This window comes from Coturnix japonica, chromosome 12, assembly GCF_054131305.1.
Source record: "Coturnix japonica strain WE chromosome 12, WE-NBRP24, whole genome shotgun sequence".
NCBI lineage: Eukaryota > Metazoa > Chordata > Aves > Galliformes > Phasianidae > Coturnix > Coturnix japonica.
The window spans coordinates 10,395,231-10,418,713 of NC_140674.1; the positions used below are offsets into that span (position 1 = coordinate 10,395,231).

The window sequence follows — 23,483 nt, forward strand, 5'->3', positions numbered from 1 at the left end:
GTGGCAAGATCCAAGCATGATAATGTGAGCAGTTGTAGCAAGCTTCTGTTATCTTGCATAACATATTAAAAGAAAGAAGTTACATCCATTCGATTTCCGTTATGTAAGGGGATACTCAGTGTCTCAGAGAACTAAGGGCTTGCATGTGTGTATTTTAGAAAATCAGTGGGAATTATGTTTGCAATCTGTTCAAGCATATTTTGATAAAATAGAAATGGATTTTCAGGGCACCACAGCTTCTCCATAGCATCCATCCTTATAGCTCACTAAAGTGAATGAGGCTGTGCCAGTGGGGTCAGCTCAGGATGACTGCCAGCAGCTTGAGGGGAAGAATTTGGGGATAAGGCCTCGTGTATCATGACCACCTGCACTAAACCACAGAAACAGGAGCTAGGGCTGCAAGTTATCAACATACAGAATTAGTTGTCTTTAAATGGCAAAGATGAGGGCATGTAATTGTAACGTAAAAAGGAAGAATTAATAGCTGTGATGTCTAGAAGTACTCCCCTAAGCGTTAACTGATAAAAACATGTCACTGCTCCGTGTGCGTGCAGGTACAGCGCCGTCAGGCCCTTGGCTCTGTGCCTCTGAGGCCCGCGCCGTCAGGCTCCAGCCGGGCCTGAAAGCACAGGCTGACCACGGTCCCCTACAAAAGCCGTTTTCTAGGGGTGACGCTAAACCGCGGAGGCGCACGGCGCTGCGGGAGGACGCGGCGCTGCAGCAGCCACAGCCCAGCGGCGGGCTCCTCCCCGCTGCCGCCCGGAGAGGCGAGGCCGCCATTGGATCCTGCGCAGTGCAGCGGGGAGCGGCCGCCCTGCCCTGCCCTGCCCTGCCCTGCCCTGTGCCGGCAGTGCCGGGTGCTGCCGCCCCGCTCCCCCCGGGGCTGCCGGGGTCCTCCTGCTGCGCGGCCTCGCCCCGCCCGCGCGCTCATGGGCCTGGCGGAGCCGGCGCTATGGCGGCTCTGTACCAGAGCGCGGACCCGTCCGCCTCGGCCTCGCCCAACAAGCTGCTGGCGCTGAAGGATGTACGGCAGGTGAAGGAAGAGACCACGCTTGACGAGAAGCTTTTCCTGCTGGCCTGTGACAAAGGTACGGAGCCCCTTGATGCGGCCTCGGGAACGCGGGGCTCGGCCTCTTGCTCCGAGGCCTGAGCCGTTCTCTCTGCCCGCAGGCAGCGGCCGCGCTTCGGGCGGGGCAGGGGATGAACGTTCTCCTTGCAGCGGCGCCCTGTGTCGGTGTGCGATGGGTCAGTGTGCCACGGAGTTTGTGTTGTGACACCAGTCAGTGAACGTTTGCTCAGGTCGCTTTTAAAGTTCCTTTCCAATGGGCGAATTACCTGGGCGTCAGTGGAATGCCTCGGGCACTGAATGGCACCTATGGTTGTGGGTGGAAAGAGATTTTTCCTGTCTAAAATATGATGCTTGCTTAGTTTAAGCACATGTTTATTTACCTTGTTTAAAGATAGTCTTAAATCAAACGGTTCTTGGCACTTAAAAAGCATTACACCCCAAGTCAGGCTGTTGATCAGGTGATGAATGGTTCTGTGTTTCTATGTAGCAGCCAATGTATTGATGTGCAGCTCTGCCCACTGCTGTCTGTTGGGTTGGTGCTGGGCAGAGGTTCAGAGGCAACTGGCGGCCTGTGAAGCTGGGGTGCTCAATGGGAGGTCAGTGCCTTGCTGTCAGATGGACACACTGCCCACAGCCCTGCTGCTGGTGGAGCCTGACCTGGAGACTAGAGCCAGGCAGCACGCTCTCAAAGTGTAAACAGGCTCAGAGAGCTAAAGGATGCACGATAAAACAGCAACGAAAAGATCTTTAAAATAATAAAAGAAAAACAACCATTTTGATGTGTCTAACTGCGGGTTTAGTACTGTTACAGGCTGTATCTGAATGTTCTGTGAGGGTTGTACAGCAAGATCTGTCTTTGTCATGGTCCTCTGTGCCGTGAAATAGCTTGTTAGAGGCAAAAATAAAACTTTTCTCCTTGGCAGCAAGCAGTTAAACAAAATAATACGTAATGTCAGTACTGCTGCGTCTGTATTTCAGGCAAGTTGGAAAGTGCAGATGTCTACACAGCACGGTTAGTTTTACTTGCTCATCAAACTTGTTAGCTTGATTTTTGTAACATTGCAGCATCACATCACCCTGACTTTCATGATTGGTACATTAAAGATGGAAATAAATAGGAAATGCCAGCATGGCTTGTACTCAAGACAAGCAGGTGTGTATGTGGTGCTGTATAGAGGGCTGCTCCGATGCTGCGGTTCTTCTGCACCAAGTAGCCTTCTTTGATGGAGCTGATGTTTCTAGCATCTCAGAGGTTATATATGCGGTGCTGCCTCAGTTTTGAAAAGTACGTGTGCTTTTGTGTGTTATATGTGCTTGTTTTCAAGACTGGAATTAAGGGATGCATTAAATGTCTTAGTGCTTCCCTGAAGGAGAACTCTTAGTTTGTCTTCAGTTTTCCATCTGGAGGGAGAATTCTTATCTCTCTTCTTAGATGCCTGACGTACTCACTGTATTGTCAGTTGTGATGGACTGTAGCTGGTACTTCAACATGTTAACGTGCTTTTACAATAAGAACGCTGAGATATATTCATACATTGTTCATGCAGGTGATTATTACATGGTTAAGAAACTCTTAGAAGAAAACAGCTCTGGTGAGATGAACATAAATTGTGTGGATGTGCTTGGAAGAAATGCTGTTACCATAACGATTGAAAATGAAAATTTGGACATACTACAGCTTCTTCTGGATTATGGGTGCCAGGTATACAACACATTGATTATTGGAAACTTGGAGAGTAGTCATTGGTTTCTGTTGTCTATTTTGTTTGTATTTTCTTCTGTTGATGTGTCAGAATTTGGCAGAAATTCCAGTTCTTTATAGGCACTTCAGCCTTTTTTTTCCAGGTAGTAATTGTGAAAATTGCTTTAAAGAGGAGCACGTAAATGTGTTTTGTCACAGATGATTTCAGGATAAGGCAAGCGTGCGTTTCCACGATGCCTTCTTGTAAAACCTGGTCTGTGCTGAGGCACGGAGCAGAGGCAGTTTCATATCAATGGTACTTGCTTGACTCTTGTGTTCTTATAAGTGTGCTCAGCTACTGCCAGGAGTTGTAGCTACGAGGGTGTTACGAACAGGCAAAAAAATAATCTTTCGTGAAGTTGTTTATTACTAGACAGAAAAAGAAAACAGGCAGCCTTCCCCTCCCTGGATCTCAGTTTTAGTGGCAATATCACGATCTGTTTGAGTTTTCTGAAGTGAATTTAAAAGGGTGCTATCAGCTGTAGGGAAAGTGGAAAGCTGTTCAGCTTAACTTCGGGGAAGTCTCCGGGGTAGTCATGAGCCCAGGAAAGAAGTTCACATGTCCAGCTTTATGACAGAGCTGTGAAGGCAGGGCTGAAGTATCTGATGTATCTGAGTTGTGTTACAGACACTTGGTTGTTACATTTTTATTAAGCTTTTACACCCTTGCTTATAATCTGTCTCTTAAAACCTGATTTTTTTTTTTTTTAAGTATCCTATGTCATCTTTGCTGACAAGTTTTACAATTGGTTCTGATGCTGAGGCAGTAAAACAAATTATCAGTAATGCTGTGCTAACTCCTGGTATGACAGCCTGAATTTAATGTGGTTGTATGGAGAACATTTTTCAGTACTTAATTTTTAGCAACTAGAATTAATAACATCTATATAATTTAATGTATGTGTCTATTTAAAATTTAGTTTGGCTCCAGGTTGAGTCTTCATTTCATGTAAGGTAATGCTGTTTTTATGTATAACTTGTTTTCTTTTCTTAGTCATCAGATGCACTTTTGGTGGCTATTGACTCGGAAGTGGTGGGAGCTGTTGACATTCTACTTAATCACCGACCAAAAAGATCCTCCAGGCCAACCATTGTAGTTGAGTGGTGTTGTTCTGTGTTTGTTTGTTTGGACAGTAAGGGACTGTGGGTTCTGGGTAACTGGGATATTTAAAACAGTGTCCTTGAATGGAATTCTGCATCTCTAAGCAGACAGAACTTGGGTATCAGAGATTATTATGGCATCTTTTGTCTTAATGATAAGAGTGTGTTACTTTGCCTTATTGCCTGTAGGAGTCCAGTAGCTTTATACATTCCAAATGCTAACAGGTGCCAAGAGAAAAGAAAATGCAGTGAAACTTCTTAGAATTTTCAGGCAGATCTATAAGCATCAAATCTTCACATTGAAATTAATCACTTGAAACTCATTTTGATGATGCTGAAGTACAGATTTCTACAAGTTCATAAGTAGAGGCAGAGGAAGGAAGGGAGGGAATAATGTGTTGTGCAGCAGTGCATGTTACAGTCAGGGTATTTGTTGTACACTTGGGTAGTAAATACACTCCTTTCTTTTCTTTCTGTCTTTTTTTTTAAACCTTGATTAGAGCAAAATGCACTCCATTGTATGCAAATGTGTTATTAAGGAGAAGGTAAGCAATGAATGCTTGGTGTTCTTTGCAAATAAACCAGAAATGTCCCTGTGTCACTTTCTCTCTTTCTGGTATTTACATGAGAAGGGTTTGGATGTTGTTATACATTTTTTTTTCTTCTTTTTTCATGTTACTGAACTTTGAAAAAAATACTTTGATCCCAATGAATTCCTTCCTTGATGCTGAAAAGTAACTTGCATTGCAAACACTCTGTGATAGAACTGTATGTAATAAATTGATACTCTCTCCTTTTTATTCCAGAAACTAATGGAACGCATTCAGAACCCAGAATACTCAACAACCATGGATGTGGCACCTGTCATCTTAGCTGCTCATCGTAATAACTATGAAATTCTTACTATGCTGTTAAAGCAAGATATATCATTACCCAAGCCTCATGCTGTAGGCTGTGAATGCACACTTTGTACTGCAAAAAACAAAAAAGACAGTCTACGACATTCCAGGTAAGATTCATCAGTTACAGACAGAAATAAAGAAATTATTGTCATCAGTCTGTTGTGTTACTTGGGTCAGATTCAGTATGTTTCCTTTTCCTCTTAAGGTGAAGCTTAGAAGCAGTCCCCTTTATTGTATTGTTTTGTCTGTTGTGGTGTTGGAAGGTAGTGGCTTTCTTTCATTTTGGTTTGATACTCTTATTTTCCTTATACTGCCCTATTTTTTATCAGCTAGAATGAAGATGTAGTTAATACTTGATGCTGTTTCGAAAGGCATGTATGTAGCGTGGCTTGATGAATGTAAACTAAAGATGTATTTTTCCAGTATTCTTCAAAGTAGAAAACTTTCTTTCCAAAGATGTAAGTAGGGAAAGAGATTTTTACTGATCTTAACAATATTTTAGCTTGTTAACTTGAAAACATGTTTGAAGGCTGAATGTAATTTAATATGTGATAGTTTGGGGGAGAAAAAAAATCAGCATTCAAAAGCTGTAAGTGGACTCCAACTGCAATATACAGTTAATTATTACTTATTTATTTCAGTGTGTATCTCAGTCACAGAAAGAGAAATGAAAGGATAGTTATTACTGCCATTCAGCTGCTACAAGCCAAGTTATGACAGTGCATAACTTACTCCAGTATGGGAAAGGATGTCACTGTATACCAAGCAAACAAACAGTGGAAATGTTTGAGACGATACCTTGTAGCTGACAGTAAGATTTTATCAGCACTGTAGGTTGTCACAAATAATGCTGTCTGCAGAAGCTGTCAGTGTACTATGAACCTGTAACAAACAGTACATGCAGTAATAAGTAAAGATGCCCGGACAAGCTGTGATAAAGTTGTACAGGTGCTGATGAGCAATGCTGAAGTTTGACATGGCGCTTTGTCTGTGTTAATGGATTTTACTGTAGTAAATAGACTTATGGTTGGTCTGCAAGGCACAGTGAAATATTCCTGCTTCAGAGAGTGAGAGCTCTTCCTGTTTGTTTTTAAAAGCATCTCCTACATAGTAAGTGTCACACTTCAAATTGTAGTTATAATAATTAACTTGTATTTTAAACTTGTAACATTCTTTGTTTTTCTGTTTGGATAATATTGATTTTACAGCTGGAAAGAGACAAAAGAACAGAGAGGGATAATATTTCAAGAAGCAAAATATGGGGGTTAGTGAGAATAAAAGGCTTTGTGTGTAAGTCTGTAGGAAATGTTGACTGCAGAATAAAGAATGTGTGATAGTGCTGGCCATGGGAGAGGAGCAGCACATTATTTTCATGAGGCTTAATGCTGTCACACTGAAAATAATCTTCAAAGATACAGTGCATGGAGTCCTGTTTACATTGCATTTGAGCTATGAAAACAATGACATTGTGAAAAACAGGACAGAAAACTGTTTGAGTAAGTTTGTCTCAGATCTCCTGCTTCTGGACTGGAGGAGAGTATTCACTAACTTGTCTCCATTATGGTCCACAGTTTTGACCGTGTGATTAATATAAAGGAACGAGGAACCTGAAACACTTCCGTATGTTCTGTTTTGCTTTCCTTGGTAGGACTGATTAAGTGGGTAACAGACTTTGTGCAGAAAAGCCTGAGCATGGAATTCAGAAAGCTGCTGGCACAAATCTGGTTTTAAAGGGAGGAGAATTTTGAATTGAATATGCTATTTTGCTTCTCTCATGGATACAAGTAAAGTAGATAGGCTCTTTCTCACCTCTTTTCCTGAGCTAGCTGGGATAATTTTACCCATCCTAAGTAGCTGACATACAAATTATTTTGCCTGCTGCTCTCCACTGTTCTTAATTTAGTTTGTTAGAACAGAAGATTGCCTTCAGTGCTTTACTTCCCTTTCAGTACCTTTCAATACTTGAAGTACCCGCAGAACTACTATATTAGATTTTAAAATGTCAACGTTTTATCAGTGCTATTACCTTATCGATGTCCTTATGCAGAAGGTGCTGGTGGTAGTTGAAGTAGTGAGGCATAGAAGAGGGTACCATTTCGGCAGCTAACTTTTGTTACTTAGTATAGTGAGGATTAAAAGCAAGTGAAGGACAGTGTTCTTTCATATGCTATGTTTTTTGGTTGGGTTGGTTTTTGTTTTTTTTTTCTCGTTTTAGGAAACCCTCTTATTTTGTTTTTATGCAATTTTATGCGCACTCTGGAAGTGATTTAATACTGCTAATCGCACGAAATATCTTCATTTTCCTTGCTGGTATTTTGTTACAGGTTTCGTCTTGACATTTACCGGTGTTTGGCCAGTCCTGCTTTGATAATGTTGACAGAGGAGGATCCAATTCTTCGAGCTTTTGAACTTAGCGCAGACTTGAAAGAATTAAGTCTAGTTGAGGTTGAGTTCAGGTAGGAATTGGAAAGCATGACCCAACTTCAATACTTGTATTAAATGATGTACTTGGAAATGTGTGTATATTAGAAAAATTGTGCTTTTTGTTCTTGATGTTTTGTTTTCTTTGTAATTTCCACATTTAAGCTGATTACTAGAAATTATTTTAGAAGTTTGTAAAATGACTTATGTGTTCACAGTCAATTTGTAAGATTAATTACTTGATTCTCTGTAGTGTAGTTGCAAACTGATTGTATTTATGTAATTATACTACAGAGAAACCTGCTCAGAGTTGTCTTGAGAACACTTTGCTCTTTAAAAGTGACTTTTTTTTCTTAGCATAATATGCATACGCAACAAAAAAGGATAGTTAATGGAAACTCTTTCATCGGTGTAATAGTATCTACTGTTTCTGTGTCTTCCAGAAATGATTATGAGGAGCTAGCTCAGCAATGCAAAACCTTTGCTAAAGACTTACTGGCACAAGCAAGGAATTCACGGGAGCTGGAAGTTATTCTGAATCATACATCTAGTGATGAACACGTAGACAAACGAGGGTTGCTGGAAGAAAGGATGAACCTAAGTCGCTTAAAACTTGCAATCAAGTATAATCAGAAAGAGGTTTGTTTTTGCTGTAGTTTGGTAGGCCTTGTGTATTTTATTTTGTGCTTGTGATTGAGTTTACCGATCTGCCTGTAGATGTAGAAGCACAAGTAAATTTATAGGTTACAGAAGTAATACGAACATTATCTGCATGTGCGAGCAGAGAAATATTATTTCAGGATAGTAAGTATTTCCTCTGTATTTACTTTTTGGGGAAAAAAAAATGTAGTCTTTTCAGTATTGCAATATAGACTATTGCTTTTTATTGAAAAACTCTGGTAATGGTAAATATCTGTTCAGATCCTCAGTAAATCCATGTGTAAGGGAGCATGGATCCTTAGGCCCCATATATTACTTGTCTTCTTGTTTTCAGCTGTTCAGCTTTGGCTCAGCCCTTATCTATGCTCTGTAATAACTGAGTTAGACTTAGGCTATGTTCAGCTATGCCCAGGCACAGTAGTGCCTTTTAGTGTCATCAATGTGTATTATTTATGTTGTAAGTTTATGCTGTCTTTATCTATTAACAAATTATAACTTTAATTTTGCTGTACTAGTAGCAGATAGGCATTTGTTGGGATTCTAGTGCAAAGACTAGGGACTGAGAGAAAACTTGCATGCAAAATCTATTTTTCGTTGGCATTTTCTGTTCGTTGTATGTAGATAAACTTAAGCTGTGTGTGAAACTGTTAAAATACATAATGTCTAAGTCACAAGCCACGTTTATGGAGCGTTTGAAAACTGGCACTACACATTCCTGGTACAAATTTAACAACGTAATGAACTATTATCTGTTGCATGGTATCTTTACAGAACATGCAATTACTGGCAAATTAAATATATGCACATTTTATCTAGAATATGATATTATTAGAGTTCTTTTTGTTGATTTCTTCTTTAAATTAAATTACAAAACATGTCCTAGTGCAAATATATTCTTCTGCAACTCCATGCAGATCAGCACCTGACATTTAAAACTACATTTGCATGATCTGCATAACCTTCAATCCTAAACTGTCTTGTTCTGAAAGACTGAGTCAAAAAAGCTTACTCAGATCTAAAATTAAACCTGCCAAACAGATCCATAAGAGATTTTAAGTACTGATGTATATAAAATTAATTCCTTGTGTTTAGCCCTAGACTTCGAAGTTGTTGCATTTTGCAGTGTGGATAGTATATTAAAATAGCATTATCTTGTTCTTCACATGATCTTTACAGTATTACATAAAACTCAGATAATACAGCTGTCTGAGGTAATATCTATTTATATGCTAAATTTTTAAGTTATTGGAAATCAGTACTTATTTTTAACATGGAAACTATTAAAAGTCTTTTATATAATTCATGTTTAGTTGCTGGCTTTAGAGAGAAATTAGAACAATGTTCATGATTATAGCAGACCCATAGCTCTTTTATTATCATATAATTATTTCAACTTAATATTTTTCCCATTTCCTGTTTGTTGGTGCTATCTCATTGTTGAAGTAATTTTAATAACTGCTGTTAAGAAACATGAGTTTGATTTCTTGTTTATTTTCTCTTTTCTAGTTTGTCGCTCAGTCTAACTGTCAGCAGTTTCTCAATACTGTGTGGTTTGGACAGATGGCAGGCTATCGACGCAAGCACACATGCAAAAAAATTTTGACTGTTTTGATGGTTGGCATTTTCTGGCCAGTTCTGTCCCTGTGTTACTTAATAGCACCTAAATCACGAGTAGGTCGTATAATTCACACTCCATTTATGAAGTTTATTATTCACGGAGCTTCATATTTCACATTTCTTCTGTTGCTTAATTTGTACTCCCTTGTCTACAATGAGAATAAGAAGAATACGATGGGACCAGCCCTTGAGAGAATAGACTATCTTCTGATAATATGGCTAATTGGTAGGTATGATTTGAGCTGGGTGACAATTGCTGACGTTGACTGAACAATAGTGATATGTCCTACCTCTCTGTGAAATCATCGTGTTATTAATTGCTTGACAGAATTTTCATCTTTGAAGGTATTAGAAGGGAAGAAGGGCATTTTGAAAAGCACAATGATATGATAACACAGTCTCTAGTTATCACAGAAGGTGAGGTGTCAGAGACAGAATGTTGGAGGATCTAATAGGGGGAAGGTAAATTTTATTTCAGAAGCACAGGTATCATTTTGAGTGATGCAAGTGAGATTCAGTCATACATTGAGAAATTAACATAGAAGCTCATCTTAAGGTTAGGACATTTTAAAGTTCAAATGTAGGGTAATATTGATAATACAAAGGGGAAGGTGTGTGTTCCTCTACTGATTTTATCTGGTGCTAATTTAAAGAATGAATTGAGTTCAGATGTTGCCTTAAATTTTTTCAAGTTATTATGAATGGGCAGCATTGTTTAGTACATAGTTTAATCATTGCAAGTCATGACTCCCTGTTATCTCATCAGCCAACAATATATCAAGTTTTTAATTTCTTCCAATTCTAATTTCCCATTTTACAACTTTCTATTTCTGTATGTCATTGTCACGGATTATAATAACCATACCTGAAGTGGTCCTTGTTAATTTTGGTTTATGCAGTAGAGGGAGCACAGGTATAATTTTTGTTGAGTACATGGCTCATGAACTTTTGTTTTTGCTTGATTTTTGTTTCTTTTCACTTTTAAATTAAAATTTGACACACAAACCACTGAAATTTACACATTTATGGGGAGGTAATATTTGTCATTGACACATACATAGTTGACTGGAATTTTAAAAAAGCAGTGATACAGTTGAAAACAGTTGTGTGTAGGTTGTTTCGTTGGTAATGATGATTATTTGCATTGTTAGCTGTAATAAGTGTTGAGTAATTCATGCAGATTTTTTGAAATCCCCAGTAATCTCCCCCATAAACATGTGCAAGTCTTAAATTGGAAGCTTCAAGTGCAGAGTCCAGGCATTACAGACTCCTGTTTTGAGAATCAGTGTCTGATTTGAACATTCTCTTACTCCATCAAATCCAGTGCAGAAGGAAGATCCGTAATTAGGTGTTCATGGAAATTTCACTGAAAATATATTGAAATATTTTGGTTTCTTCATGTGATATTTTAACATGCAGACTCCAGATGGGATTGAACAATTACCTGCAATTAACATCAACCACTAAAATCCAGTTGTTTTTCACATTGTTGAATCCTAAATTTGTTGAACTAATTCCATGTTTAGCTTAAGTGCATCTTTCCAAATAATGTATTTTAGAATTTTGTTGCAAATGTTCGGTAATGCATGCATTCCATGTGGTGTTTTTTAGTAAATGTACGTGCTTCTCTCTTTCTCTTTGCTAAGACTTCCATTACCAAACCCAGTCTAAAGTGTTTTACTTGTACTAGAGTATCTATTGAGTACAATAGCTCGACTACTTTGCCTTTTAATTTTTTTCTTTCTTCCTTCCCACTACAGGAATGGTGTGGTCAGATGTTAAAAGACTCTGGTATGATGGTTTAGAAGACTTTTTAGAAGAGTCACGTAATCAGCTTAGTTTTGTCATGAATTCCTTGTATTTGGCAACTTTTGCTCTCAAAGTAGTTGCTCATAACAAGGTGAGCATCCATCTCCATAAAGTGTAAGCTCCTCTGAGATAGACTGGGCAAATGTAGAAGCATCTTGAAGGAGAAGTTGGAAAGAGAGTTAGAGAATGCATAAGGCAGCTTCAATTATTCAGGAAAAAACAGACTTAATGTCCTTCATTTAAGAACTCAATTCTCATTTGGCATACTATCCTCATATAGCTTTATTGATCTGTCATTTGAGGTGGCCTGATTTACATAGGCCAGTACCTGTGCAGAAGTCTATTACTAACTTATGTATTTAGATAGCCTAAATTTTTTTGGAACAAAATTTTCTTCAGTTTTTGGTTACATATGTTCAAGTATTATAAGTCACTAGTTTTGTTGTTGTTTTGTTTTGTTGTTTTGTTGTTTTGTTTTTAAAGCGAGGAGGAAAAGCCCCAAGGCTATAGAAGAGCCTTGTCTTTTCTCTGTGGAAAAGCCATCTGGATCTGATTGAAGATGCAAGTTTTGAATATGATCATTTCCATTCTGTTGCATGTGTTAGCAGCACAGCATATGGCAAGCTGCCAGACCAATTGAATATGAATATTTTAGTAAAATCCAAGCCAGTGCAGTAGCACCATTATTTTGTATGGCAAACTGTGAGTTGACAGCTGTCTGGCAGTTGAGGATAACTGAACCAGTTTATTTCCCTCCCAGACTGATGTTTGGCTTATTTACCCTGTACTTATGTTATTGATTCAGAGAATGGTAATCATTTGGAAAGGAAAGCTCTACTTCTTGCAAAAATTGGAGAGAGAATGCCATGTTGGGCTGCCTTCTGAATCATTTCGTTTAGAACCAACCCATATGTAGTAGCAGTTCCTTTTCTAAGAACCCTTTGCTGGTAGGTTATGATCTTTTTAGAGATGTATGACTCCTGTAAGTCACCATGTAAGAGGCACGTGATGACTTTTTGCCAATTTTATATGACAAAATTTCTTTTTATTGTTTATAAATAATTTAGCAAACCAAATAAAATTGTCTCTTAGCTCCATATTGTAGGTGCTTAGCAGGAGGACTTATGCACATACAATTGCAATGTACACAAACATGTTTATCTTTGTTTCTTGTGATCTTTGTGCAGTATTATATTGGGCAAACAATTTTAATCAACTGTCTGTTCCTTTGTTTTTAAGTGTCCATTTTGAGACACTTGAAGCTGAATACTGAATTTGAATACTGATTGTTTCCAGCCAAGCTGTAAGTTAGGAATCTGTGGATAATTAGTTGATTAGCACCCAGTGGATATACTTCACGCGTGTTCACACCAACATTTTACTTAATTCTCTCTAAATCTTTCTGAAACTGGTTAAGATGTAAGCTAGTTAGTTGTGAGGGTTTTTTATGGTTTTTGTTGTTGTTAATGAAATCCTGATACAAAAAAAAAACCTCAATTTTTTAATCTGGGCCTATTATACCAGGCAATGCAATGGTTTTAAATAGTGTACTAGTCTGTATTTATCAACCTTGCAGAACCAAGTGAAAGGGAAAGCAGAACAGAGGAATGAATACTTGCTTAGCAATTAGTGAGGAGAAGAATTAGGGGTTGAATTTAAGTTGCCTGTCTTCTGTCTCCCTCTGGAATGACTTTAAATTGCCTTTGTCAAAAAAGGAGGAGATATGTGAAAGAGATGCTCTGTCTATGAATCACGTGTCTGTTTCTTTTATGCCATTACCTGCTTTAGAGGCAAAAACAGAGTGGTGCATGGGTATATTTCTGTATTTGTAGTCTAAGTGATGTCAATTTGTTCTTTTTACATTGCAGTTTCATGATTATGCTGAAAGAAAGGACTGGGATGCATTCCATCCTACACTAGTGGCTGAAGGCCTTTTTGCATTTGCTAATGTTCTGAGTTATCTGCGCCTATTCTTCATGTACACAACCAGCTCTATTCTGGGACCACTCCAGGTAAATATCATCACTACTTGAAAAAGTATTAAACATCTTAATTTAGTGTGAAGAGTCTTATTTGAAAAAAATGAAGAAAGAAAAGTAAGAAAGGCAGAAAGTAGAAATGGTATTGCATCGATGTTTTCATTGTTTTTTAAACCTCTCATTATAAAATACACTGGTTTAGGTGGGGAAAGGTAAGAGAATGGAAGACATGTAGTTCACTTACAATATTTTTATAATGATAATACTGTCTTTTTCTTCTCTTTTGTTGTTACCATAACATTTTGGTTATGTGTCTGAAATCTGAAAACTGCAAGGATAAGAACATTCCTATAAAGTTTTGTGCAAATTGTAGTCCTGAGTTTTTGTTGCTAAAATGTAGAGGAATTAGATGTGTAGCACTGAAGAATAACCAAAAGCATTTATGTTTGTTGGTCTTCCCAGTGAAGTTGAGTGGTATTGATCATTGTCATCACCATCTTATAGCCGGGGACTACAGGTTACTTCTTTTTTCCTCTGGATTTTCTTGAGCATTCCAATGCATAATAGTGACAACATAGAAAAATATTACGTGTGTAACGCATTTAACTCAGTGATCTGGGAGGCTGAAGGGAAGCACTAAGAGTTGTTAGTCCACTAGAAACTGTTAGTACAGTTGTTAGTGCAGTAGAACCACAGCAGTTTTAAGTGCATTTTTTTTTTTTTTCCACTTCAGGTTGCATTTTAAACTATTTCTGTGAATTTAATTTTCTTCTCCTGGTTTGAGAACAGAAATTTAGTTTTGTGCTGAATTTATGCCACGTGGTGTTTTTTTTTTTTTTATTGTTGTTGATTGTTTCTGTCTTTGAAGCTCAGATCCAGTCATCTTAGTAGCTTCACTGTGATAAAAGTCAAATAATATTTAGTGAACTTGAGAGTCCAGTGTGGCACTGTACAGAATGGAAAGTGCCTGGAGAGTAGTGGAGGGGCGTATAAGCTGTTAAGTCAGCACATTTAGGATGCAGTTACCTCACTTGATCCTTTTTGATTGAAAGGAGGAAGATAGCTTTCTTCCAGAACATTTTGTGGCTGGAATTCACATCTTAGTCCAGGGATACTTATAATATATAGCAACGTTTTCTTTCTCAGTTCTTCTGTTTAGCTTCAGTCCTCAGTGCAGACTGCTGCTTTTTTTCCTCACAAACTGAAGCACCTCTTTTTCTAAAGACGCAGCTTAATGATAAAAAAACTGCTTAGTTTTACTTCCAACTTCTCTGGCAGTAGTTCCTGGGAGATTTATGATAACAAATCAGATCAGACTGCTTTCTTATCCTGATATGATCTATTTATTTATTTATTTACTTATGGTGGAGGTGGGTAATGCTATTTGTTTATGTTTTTTATTTAATAAAGCTGATTGTCATCATCCTTGCTCTGTTTGTGTCTGCTGAATGAACAGATACTAGGAATAAATAGTTGTTTAGTGATTCCACTGGTGGAATTTAACCTTATAAATCAAATCAGTGTTTTTACCTCTCTCTTAAACAAAACTAATTTTAAGATCCTGTAATTATGAAGGCAGAATTAATATTTGAGAGAAGCATTATTTATTTATTTAAGTTCTTGCTGTGCAACTAGAGCTATGAGAAAGGTGGTTCTGGAGTAAGTAACTTTTGGTCAGATAAATAGTTCTTGTATCAAGGTTTTAGTATCTAGCTGAAAAGCTCCACTCATTCAAGGTCCAACTCATTTTAATGACTTGGAGTACTTAATCTTGCTGCACAAAATTCTTTGGAATATTTTAGTGAAATAATCCCTTTGTGAAAAGAAAAAATAGTTGCTTGTTTAATTACAGTTCTTAAAATCACTGTGAATTGGGCTTTAAGCAGAATGTTCCTGGTTCTTGTAACCAATTAAATAATGCTGGAAGGCACTACTTTTCCTTCTTGCTCTTTTATTTAATTATGTTGCTGTTAATTATTTTCGTATTTTTTATTTATATTTTTAATGGAAATCTACTCGTACACTTAATTTTTTTTAAAGTCTTGGTGTTGCAGTAAGCATTAAGCTTGTTGTACAAATTATTTGAAAATTGAAGTCTCCACATTTTAAAGAGGTTCACTGTTTAATGTGCATATTTATTTATGTACTAGATCTTTCACAAGTTTTTTAATAGGAGCCTATGTTATGAAATTTTCCAAGTAAATAAAAACAGTCAACAGTCACTTCATTCAGTGACACACTGAAGCTTATGTTATTACTGTTGGCCAGTACAGCTTGTGCAACAGCTCTTACAGTATTCTCTGAAAGTAGGTCACAGAGTTCAAATAGTGGTAATCAAATATGGCATGGTAACCCAACAGTGTGCACTGGGGGGGAGGGGAAAGGCAGCTACTGTGTTCTCTTGGCTACTAGAGTTATTTTTAAGCATTTGGTTACTTTACTTATTGACTCATAAACCCCGTTCTAACAGAGACTTATAAGTTGGCTGTGTGTGGTGGGTTTTGTTTGTTGTTTGTTTGACTGATTTATTGATTGATTAACACAGCATTTATTAATTGATTAACACAGAATAGTTTCCCCCTAGATTAGGTTTGGTGGTCTCATTAGATTTCTAGTGTTTAGTATTTCTAAATACTTCAGATTACAACTTCAAAACTGTATGAAAAAAGCAGCTGTTATGTGGTTTGTGTTATTAATTCCAAATGAAATGGTTTGGGGTCATTTCTTCATTTTACATGTACTTGTTTTAACTTTCATCTGCTTTGTGACTCTCTTTTATGGGACTGTGAGTCAGTTAGATAGTAAATGTTATTTGTTATTTTTTGTTTGTTTGTTTTAACAGGATGAATGTGATAAAATAGTAGGGTGGGGATTGATTCTTCCCAATCAAATGATGTAATTACTGCATAGCTCTGTCTTATTGCTAATTCTCCTTTAGTCTATGTCTGTGGCAGATTTTAGTCAATTTGAAGCAATCTGCTGTGCTCAGTGATGCTCAGTGAGTCTCCTGCAGCATGAGAGGGAGCAAGAGCAGGAGCTGGCACTTAGTTTCACAGTAAACTTGTACTTGAAGAACCTGACTAGTGATACTGTTCTGGAGTATGATTTGGTAGAGATTGATTTACACATTTATTAGGATTTACACATGATAATTTTGGGGAAGAGTAATTTAAATACTGTGAGCAGTTTTTTATATATAATATATTATATATATTATGTCTGTATAAAAATGCGTGTTTACAACAAAAACAAGTCAAGGTCCTTGCACTGGAAAAAATGTTCATGCTATTTTTTTTTAATGCTGTATTTATACTGTTGCAAAATTCTGTGTGGGACATTTTGAAATGGAAACTAATGATTTGAACTTGCCGTCATCTTCTGTACTCTACAGCCTTCATATTTGATGTGCTTACAGAGCTACGTAACGTGTATACTTTAAATCTTACATAAAGCATACTGTTAATTCCCTGCTCTGCAGATGGTTTTAGGTATGCTGTTTTGATTTGTGGTGAACTATGATTCCACATGCTTTGATTAGCTCAGTGTCTTCATTAAGTGTTTTCTTAGCTTTCTATTGTAGCTGTTGTGTTGAAATGCATCTCATTTATTGCTTTTATCTATTGACTTTTGAGCTCTTGATTACCATTAACATTATGAATACAGTGTAAAATATACATGATATTGAAGAATGTGAACATATCACATAGATTTTCTTCTAACAACTAGAAACTATCATTGAAAGATAATACAAGGATATCTCCCAGTTATGTGGTCTGTTTGATTCATGTTTAGCATCTTAAATATCTAGTTTTTTGTTGTTATTGATTGAAGTATGAAGGAGGATAAAAAGAGTAATTGCATGTTGTACTAAAACAGGCAATAAATCTATTTCACAGATCTCAATGGGACAGATGCTACAAGATTTTGGGAAATTCCTGGGCATGTTCCTCCTTGTTTTGTTCTCATTCACAATTGGATTGACACAACTTTACGATAAAGGATTTACTGTGAATGAAGAAGAAAGGGACTGTGCGGGTATATTTTGTGAAAAGCAGAGCAATGACACATTCCATTCGTGAGTTGATACCTATGAATTAGCTGAATAGTTCTGACCCTTAGTTCCCTGTAATTAAACAAAACTGGATTTTTTCTCTGGACTTGAATATACAGTCACTAAACGCACATGAATTTTGCTTTTCCTAACAACATTCTTCTTGTTTTTGTAGGTTTATCGGCACATGTTTTGCTCTGTTCTGGTATATATTCTCACTGGCGCATGTAGCAATCTTTGTCACGCGCTTCAGCTATGGTGAAGAATTACAGTCTTTTGTGGGTGCTGTTATTGTTGGCACCTATAACGTGGTGGTTGTGATAGTACTAACTAAACTCCTTGTGGCGATGCTTCATAAGAGTTTTCAGCTGATAGCAGTAAGTGTTTTCTGATTAACTCTTGGTGGTTGCTAGCTGGTTAAAGGTCTGGAGCACAAGTATTATGAGAAATGGTTGAGGGAAGTGGGGTTGTTTAGATGGGAGAAAAGGAGATTCAAGGAAGGCTTACCACTTAATACAGCAACCTCAAAGGAGACTGTAGCCATGTGGGGGGTCAGACTTTCCTGTCAAGCAGCAAGTGATTGGACAGGAGGAAATGGACTCACATTGTTCCCGGGGAGGTTTAGGTTAGATATTTAGAGAAAATTCCCCACTGAAAGGATTGTGAAGCATTGGAACAGGCTGTCCATTAGAAAGATGTATGGATGTGGTGCTCAGGGACATAGTTTAGTAGTAGATTTAGCAGTCCTAGGTTAATAGTTGGAATTGATCTTACTGGTCTTTTCCAGTGTCAGTGATTCTGTGATTCTCTGTGTTAAAATACTATGCAATTGTAAGGAATCAATTTTTAACATTGTCAAAAATAAAATGTTGAATTATCATTTTAGTATTTTTGTGCTCTTCCTTACTATTCTGCTTCTGTCTTTCTGATGCTGTAGAACCATGAAGATAAGGAATGGAAATTTGCTCGTGCCAAACTTTGGCTTAGCTATTTTGATGACAAATGCACGCTACCTCCACCTTTCAATGTTATTCCATCTCCCAAGACTATCTGTTATCTCTTCAACAGTCTTAGTAAATGGATTTGCTCTCATACATCAAGTGGCAAAGTGAAACGTCAGAACAGCCTTAAGGTAAGAAATGATGAGAGTCATAGGCTCTGAAGATGGACAGATGCTACTTAGTAAAATGAATCAGCAAATTGCTGTATGAAGCTGCGTTTCACATAGTGAATGCTACTAAGATAATTAGGAATGCTAGGATAATGTCTGTTGCATCCAAAATATGAAGAACAAGTCGTAGCTGTTTATACTAAATGAGATAGATTCTATGAACTTTCATTTTGGGGAATTTTAGCCCTTTTCTTTGTACCCCTTCCACTCTGCCTCACCACTCAGTTCCCCCTGCAGTGCTCTGGAGATGTGCTTTGATTGAAAACGTACAGAAACCACAAAGAAGTATGTGCTAATCTCAAGAACTGTGAGGTCAGAGTATGCTTGCAGGAAGGTCATTTCTTTAAAAATTACTGAACTTACTGAAGCAGTATGAAAGTAAATAACTAGATAGAAACACTGAAATACCTCATTTGGGGAAATGGAGGGGATTTTTTCTTAATAAACATTTTTATTGTACCTTATACTTTTGTGTCTTGCTGACCAAAATAATAATAATAAAAAATACTAAATTCCAAGTATTTATAGAATGCACTGAAGAACATTGGGGATTGAAACTTGAAATTGCTCATGGGACTGTTATAAATCTAGTGGGTTAAAAATGTGTTGAGACAGAACAGCAGGTTATTATTTAATTTAGATCACTCCAGCAGTTTACTTGCATTGTACACTTTTGCACATCAGGCTGTATATATTAGAATTTCTTGCTTATTGTGTTCCTTTTTGCTCTATAACTGTATACAGGCTTTCAGGCTCTACATTTACTGATGCTTAGTAAATGTGTATTTTTTATTTTTTTTTTAAAGGAATGGAGAAATCTGAAGCAAAAGAGAGATGAGAATTATCAGAAGGTGATGTGTTGCTTAGTTCACCGTTACTTGACGTCCATGAGGCAGAAGATGCAAAGCACAGATCAGGCAACTGTGGAAAACCTAAATGAACTGAGGCAAGACTTATCAAAATTCCGGAATGAAATGAGAGACTTACTTGGCTTTCGAACTTCAAAATATGCCATGTTTTATCCAAGGAATTAAGGCCTAACTTTTCAAATGAAAAGTTCACCTCAGTTGACAGTGGGGACCTAATTTTATTGCTAGACTAAAGGGAAAAGGTGATTGTTGCACAGCAGTCAGTACTTTTGAAAATATTTGTGTGAGCTTCCTAGGTAAGGAAGTACAGGAAATAAATGCAAAAATAGTTACAGAAGTTTTCTTAAGCTCTTAAACTTAATGTGTATATAAAATCTGTATATAAGTATTTTTTTTAATGTTCCTCAGACCATGGCTGTCAGGTGTCAGAGCTTCATAACCAGCACAATACGTTCATTTCTTCTATTTTTGCTGCTTGTTCCTTTTTGATACTTGCTTTTTTAGGTTGTGGGAGAAGATGGACTTTTTAAAACAGAAATCCAGACTACGTTTATTTTTAATAGAAAAGTTGGATATAGAATAAGAGACAATTTCCAGCCTAGATGGAAATCATGTTTGACTGTAGGTTACAGTACTTGCGAAATCTGTGTGGCACTGAAGTGCCAGGTTTTGTGTGCTGTGTTGACTGTGTGCTAATGTTTCTAGAATACAGAAAATGGAACCAAGACTTCCCATTCATGGGTAGGGTGAAATTTGGGACTCAAAATAGACCAAATGTTTCTAGAATGTTTATGGCTTTATGTAAGACAATCAGTTTCTACTGGGATTTTTCAGCAGTGCCTCAGAAATATGTTTAACTGTGTATGATACAATTAGGAGGGGAATTTTAGAGGTGATCTTTGAAGTTTTAATGTTTTGGGTTATTAAAGTGATTATCTTGAGTTACTTAAACTGGTAGTTTAACAAAAAACGAGGTGGAGGTGTGAATGGTTTTCTTTGCAAAGCTGAATAGTTCTTTTCTGAAACATTGTACGCTTCTTTCTGTGAGAACATACAATGTATCTGAGCATTGGACTGATGTAGTATGTTAGGTCTTGCTTTACAGAGATTTTTCACACCTATTTGAAAACTACTTTTCCTTTTATTTTTTCTTACTGCAGTTGTTGCAAAGTTAAAACTTTGGTGTGTGTCAGGAGCACTACGTCATGCAAAAATGTGATTTAACTTCATTTACGATGGACCGTAAGGGCTTTGTTAATTTTCTGTGCTAGAGGGTCCTACGTGGTTTATATGCTTACGTATAGTTCAAGTTGACAAGCTGTAATTGAGAAATGTGAGATTCCTTTATTTTTAACTATGAAATAAGTATATTTATGACAGCTGAAGGATTTGTTCAGAATGTTACCATTTTGGTGGTGCTCTTTGAAAATGGTCTTATGTCCAGAAGGCGCGGGTAGCCATAATGGTCTTTGACCAGGCTGATAGAAAGTGGAGGCTTACATAAATGTTTACTTTTTCTTGAAGGGATTCTTATAAAACTTTTTCTTGTAAAGGTAATATATTTTCTGTACTATGAAAATATGCATATCCGAACTAGGGTTTAATATGATGCATCCGGAAGTCGTACAGCATTCTGAAGAGCCTCTCGTCTCTTCACATGAATAAGAATCTAATCTAACGTCTTGTCTTGAATGCAAAGGGTGACTGAATTTAGTTTATGGATAGGGATCTCATGTTTAAATAATACACCTACATATGAATTGTGCTGTAAATGTTCTGTATATCTGAGATAGAGCCAACAAATAAAAGCTCTTTGAAAAGTGTAATTTTATTAACACTGGTCATATTTGAAACACTGTTTAATCTAACATATTGAAAGTAATTGCTTTGCTACGTTAAGATGGTAAGCTTAAGGAACATAGCTAGTATTAATGTATTACTTTTTTTTTTCTTTGTAGAACTATCCTTCTAGCTTTAAGTTGTGTGAACAGTTCCTTCCAATGCCATCAAGCAGTACCTGAGTTAATTTCAAACAGACTAGATTGGATTCCAGTTGCAGTATTAGCTGGTTGGTACTCGACTCATTCTGGTTAGTTCTTTTTGAAGGATATCTCTATTGGTGTGCAGCAGTTTCTAACTGCTTTTATGTTACACAGTGGGTGGGCAGATTAAATCTGTGGGTTCCAGACTTTTTTTTTGCTCCTGAAATACGTACTTGTAAAGTGAAGGATATGATAAGAGAAGTTTGGGGTTTTTTTCCCCTGTAGTACATTAGAAGTATGACACCTTTCATCTGTTGCATCTTGTTTGAAAGCTGTTGTGGGTTTCATGTTTTCTTGGATGCTAATAAGTATGGAGTGCTTCATACCACATAGTTGATCTTATCCTCCAGATTTGCCTAATACAAGTGTATCGAACATGTATTTATCTGTCCTAATTTGGCATTTTAATACTGGCTGTTCCAGAATTAGTCCCCAAATGATGGAACTCTGAAATCTCCCATGTGCAAACAACAGTTCTAGTCACATGCAGAGACAAAACTCTATATGTCTGTAGTACTTACTTGAACCGGGATGTCAAAGGCTAAGCAGCAGCAAAATGAGGCAAAACCAAACAAAAACAAAAAATCACAAACCAAACAAACAAACAAAAAAAAATCCAACCCCAAGTAGTATTCTAGGTCTTGATCTTATCAATTTTAGCTCCTACCAGATTTAACTGATGAAGACTAATTGTGGTTTCACCAAGCTGTTTGTTTGAGGGGACAAGTGCATGTCAGACAATTGGTTACCTGTCCTTACCCTGCCCCTGCAGGAAACATCAGCAGGGGCTTACAGGGCATGACTTTTATCCCACCTACCTTGTGTGATAGTGCCAATTTAATTTAGTTGTGTCACTGAAGTTTTTCCATACATTCCTTTCTTTTCTTGACAGAGGAAGTCAATTCAGCAGCTGTTTTAATCTCCTTTCAAATCTGTACCCTTTTAAGCCATGTATCCTACCTGCCATGCCTTACGTGAAGCCCTGGTGCGCCTAGAATGTGCTGTTATTTAAAAAAACAACAAAGTTTGGAGGAGTTGGAGTTCATTGGCTGTGGGATTCAGAATTTCTTTATAAAAACTTCAGTGCAAGTCATGGAAAGACTAAATTTTTTTTTTAGGACTACTAAAAAACTAAGTTTTTTTTCTTGTTAACATCTTTTCTGTCTTAAGGGCTTGTTGAATTTTTCTTTAACAACTTACAACTTAAGAAGATGGAAATCTTCATGCTACCTCCCTTTACAGCAGAAAGGTAAAAAAACATTAAGGAAAGTCTGCCTATTTTCTTCTCTTGCTAGAATAGATTATTGAACATTGCTTCTGCTGAAGTGACTTAGAAATTATACTGTAAATAGATAACTTGATTTGCTTGCAGGTTGTAAAAATTCAAGCATGTGAAATCCAGTCACAATATCTGATTTCAAAAACTGTCTTTATGGAAAGTTGCCAGCTCTATTTTGTGGCTGATCCTCCCTTGAGTAAACTGGCACTGCATTGCGCTTCCTGAATCCTGGCTCCTGATTCCTATTCCAGGGCTACTACTGTCAGACCTTTCACTTCTGTAAGGCTTGGGCCTTCCAAACAGGAGTGTGTACCAGAAGGAATCCATTTAGATAATATATGCAGTGAGAGCAGGTAAAGAGAGTTCATTAAAGTGGTTTTCACATATCCCTTAATCTTCAACATTTGCCGTTCTGGGAAAATATAGATTAATATATTTATATCTAGAAAGTTATATAGCATTTGGATATATTTTATTTTGTGAAGGATTTTACAGTAGAAGGAGGTATTCAGATTGGGAATGTAAGGAGAGTGCTGAGAAGAGCAGGCAGGCAGGAACTTTCTCTGCATACCATTTTGGAGAGGAGGAGCAGGCTGCCAGACTCTTCTTGCTGCCCTGAAAAAAGTTACATGACAGATGGTCTTGTCATCATAAATAAAAATAGATCGTTGTAGTTCCACACAGTTCTAGGCATGACTTCCACACTGTTTCTCCCCAGGCTGCTGCTGGGAAATGCAGAGAAGTATGTGTGAAGCCCCTTATTTTGGATGAG

General features: G+C 37.3%; 1 protein-coding gene across 1 annotated transcript; it reads left to right on the forward strand.

The window, feature by feature from the left end:
- The first annotated feature begins 921 nt into the window (after nt 1-921).
- TRPC1 (transient receptor potential cation channel subfamily C member 1) lies at nt 922-21,216 on the forward strand. Its single transcript, XM_015871465.3, has 13 exons — nt 922-1,088; nt 2,617-2,771; nt 3,805-3,906; nt 4,718-4,920; nt 7,138-7,269; nt 7,678-7,873; nt 9,401-9,737; nt 11,272-11,411; nt 13,189-13,332; nt 17,196-17,374; nt 17,526-17,727; nt 18,288-18,482; nt 19,328-21,216. Exons 1-13 carry the CDS (start codon nt 953-955, stop codon nt 19,553-19,555), a joined length of 2,349 nt encoding a protein of 782 aa, XP_015726951.1. The 5' UTR covers nt 922-952; the 3' UTR covers nt 19,556-21,216.
- Nucleotides 21,217-23,483: the final 2,267 nt, after the last annotated feature.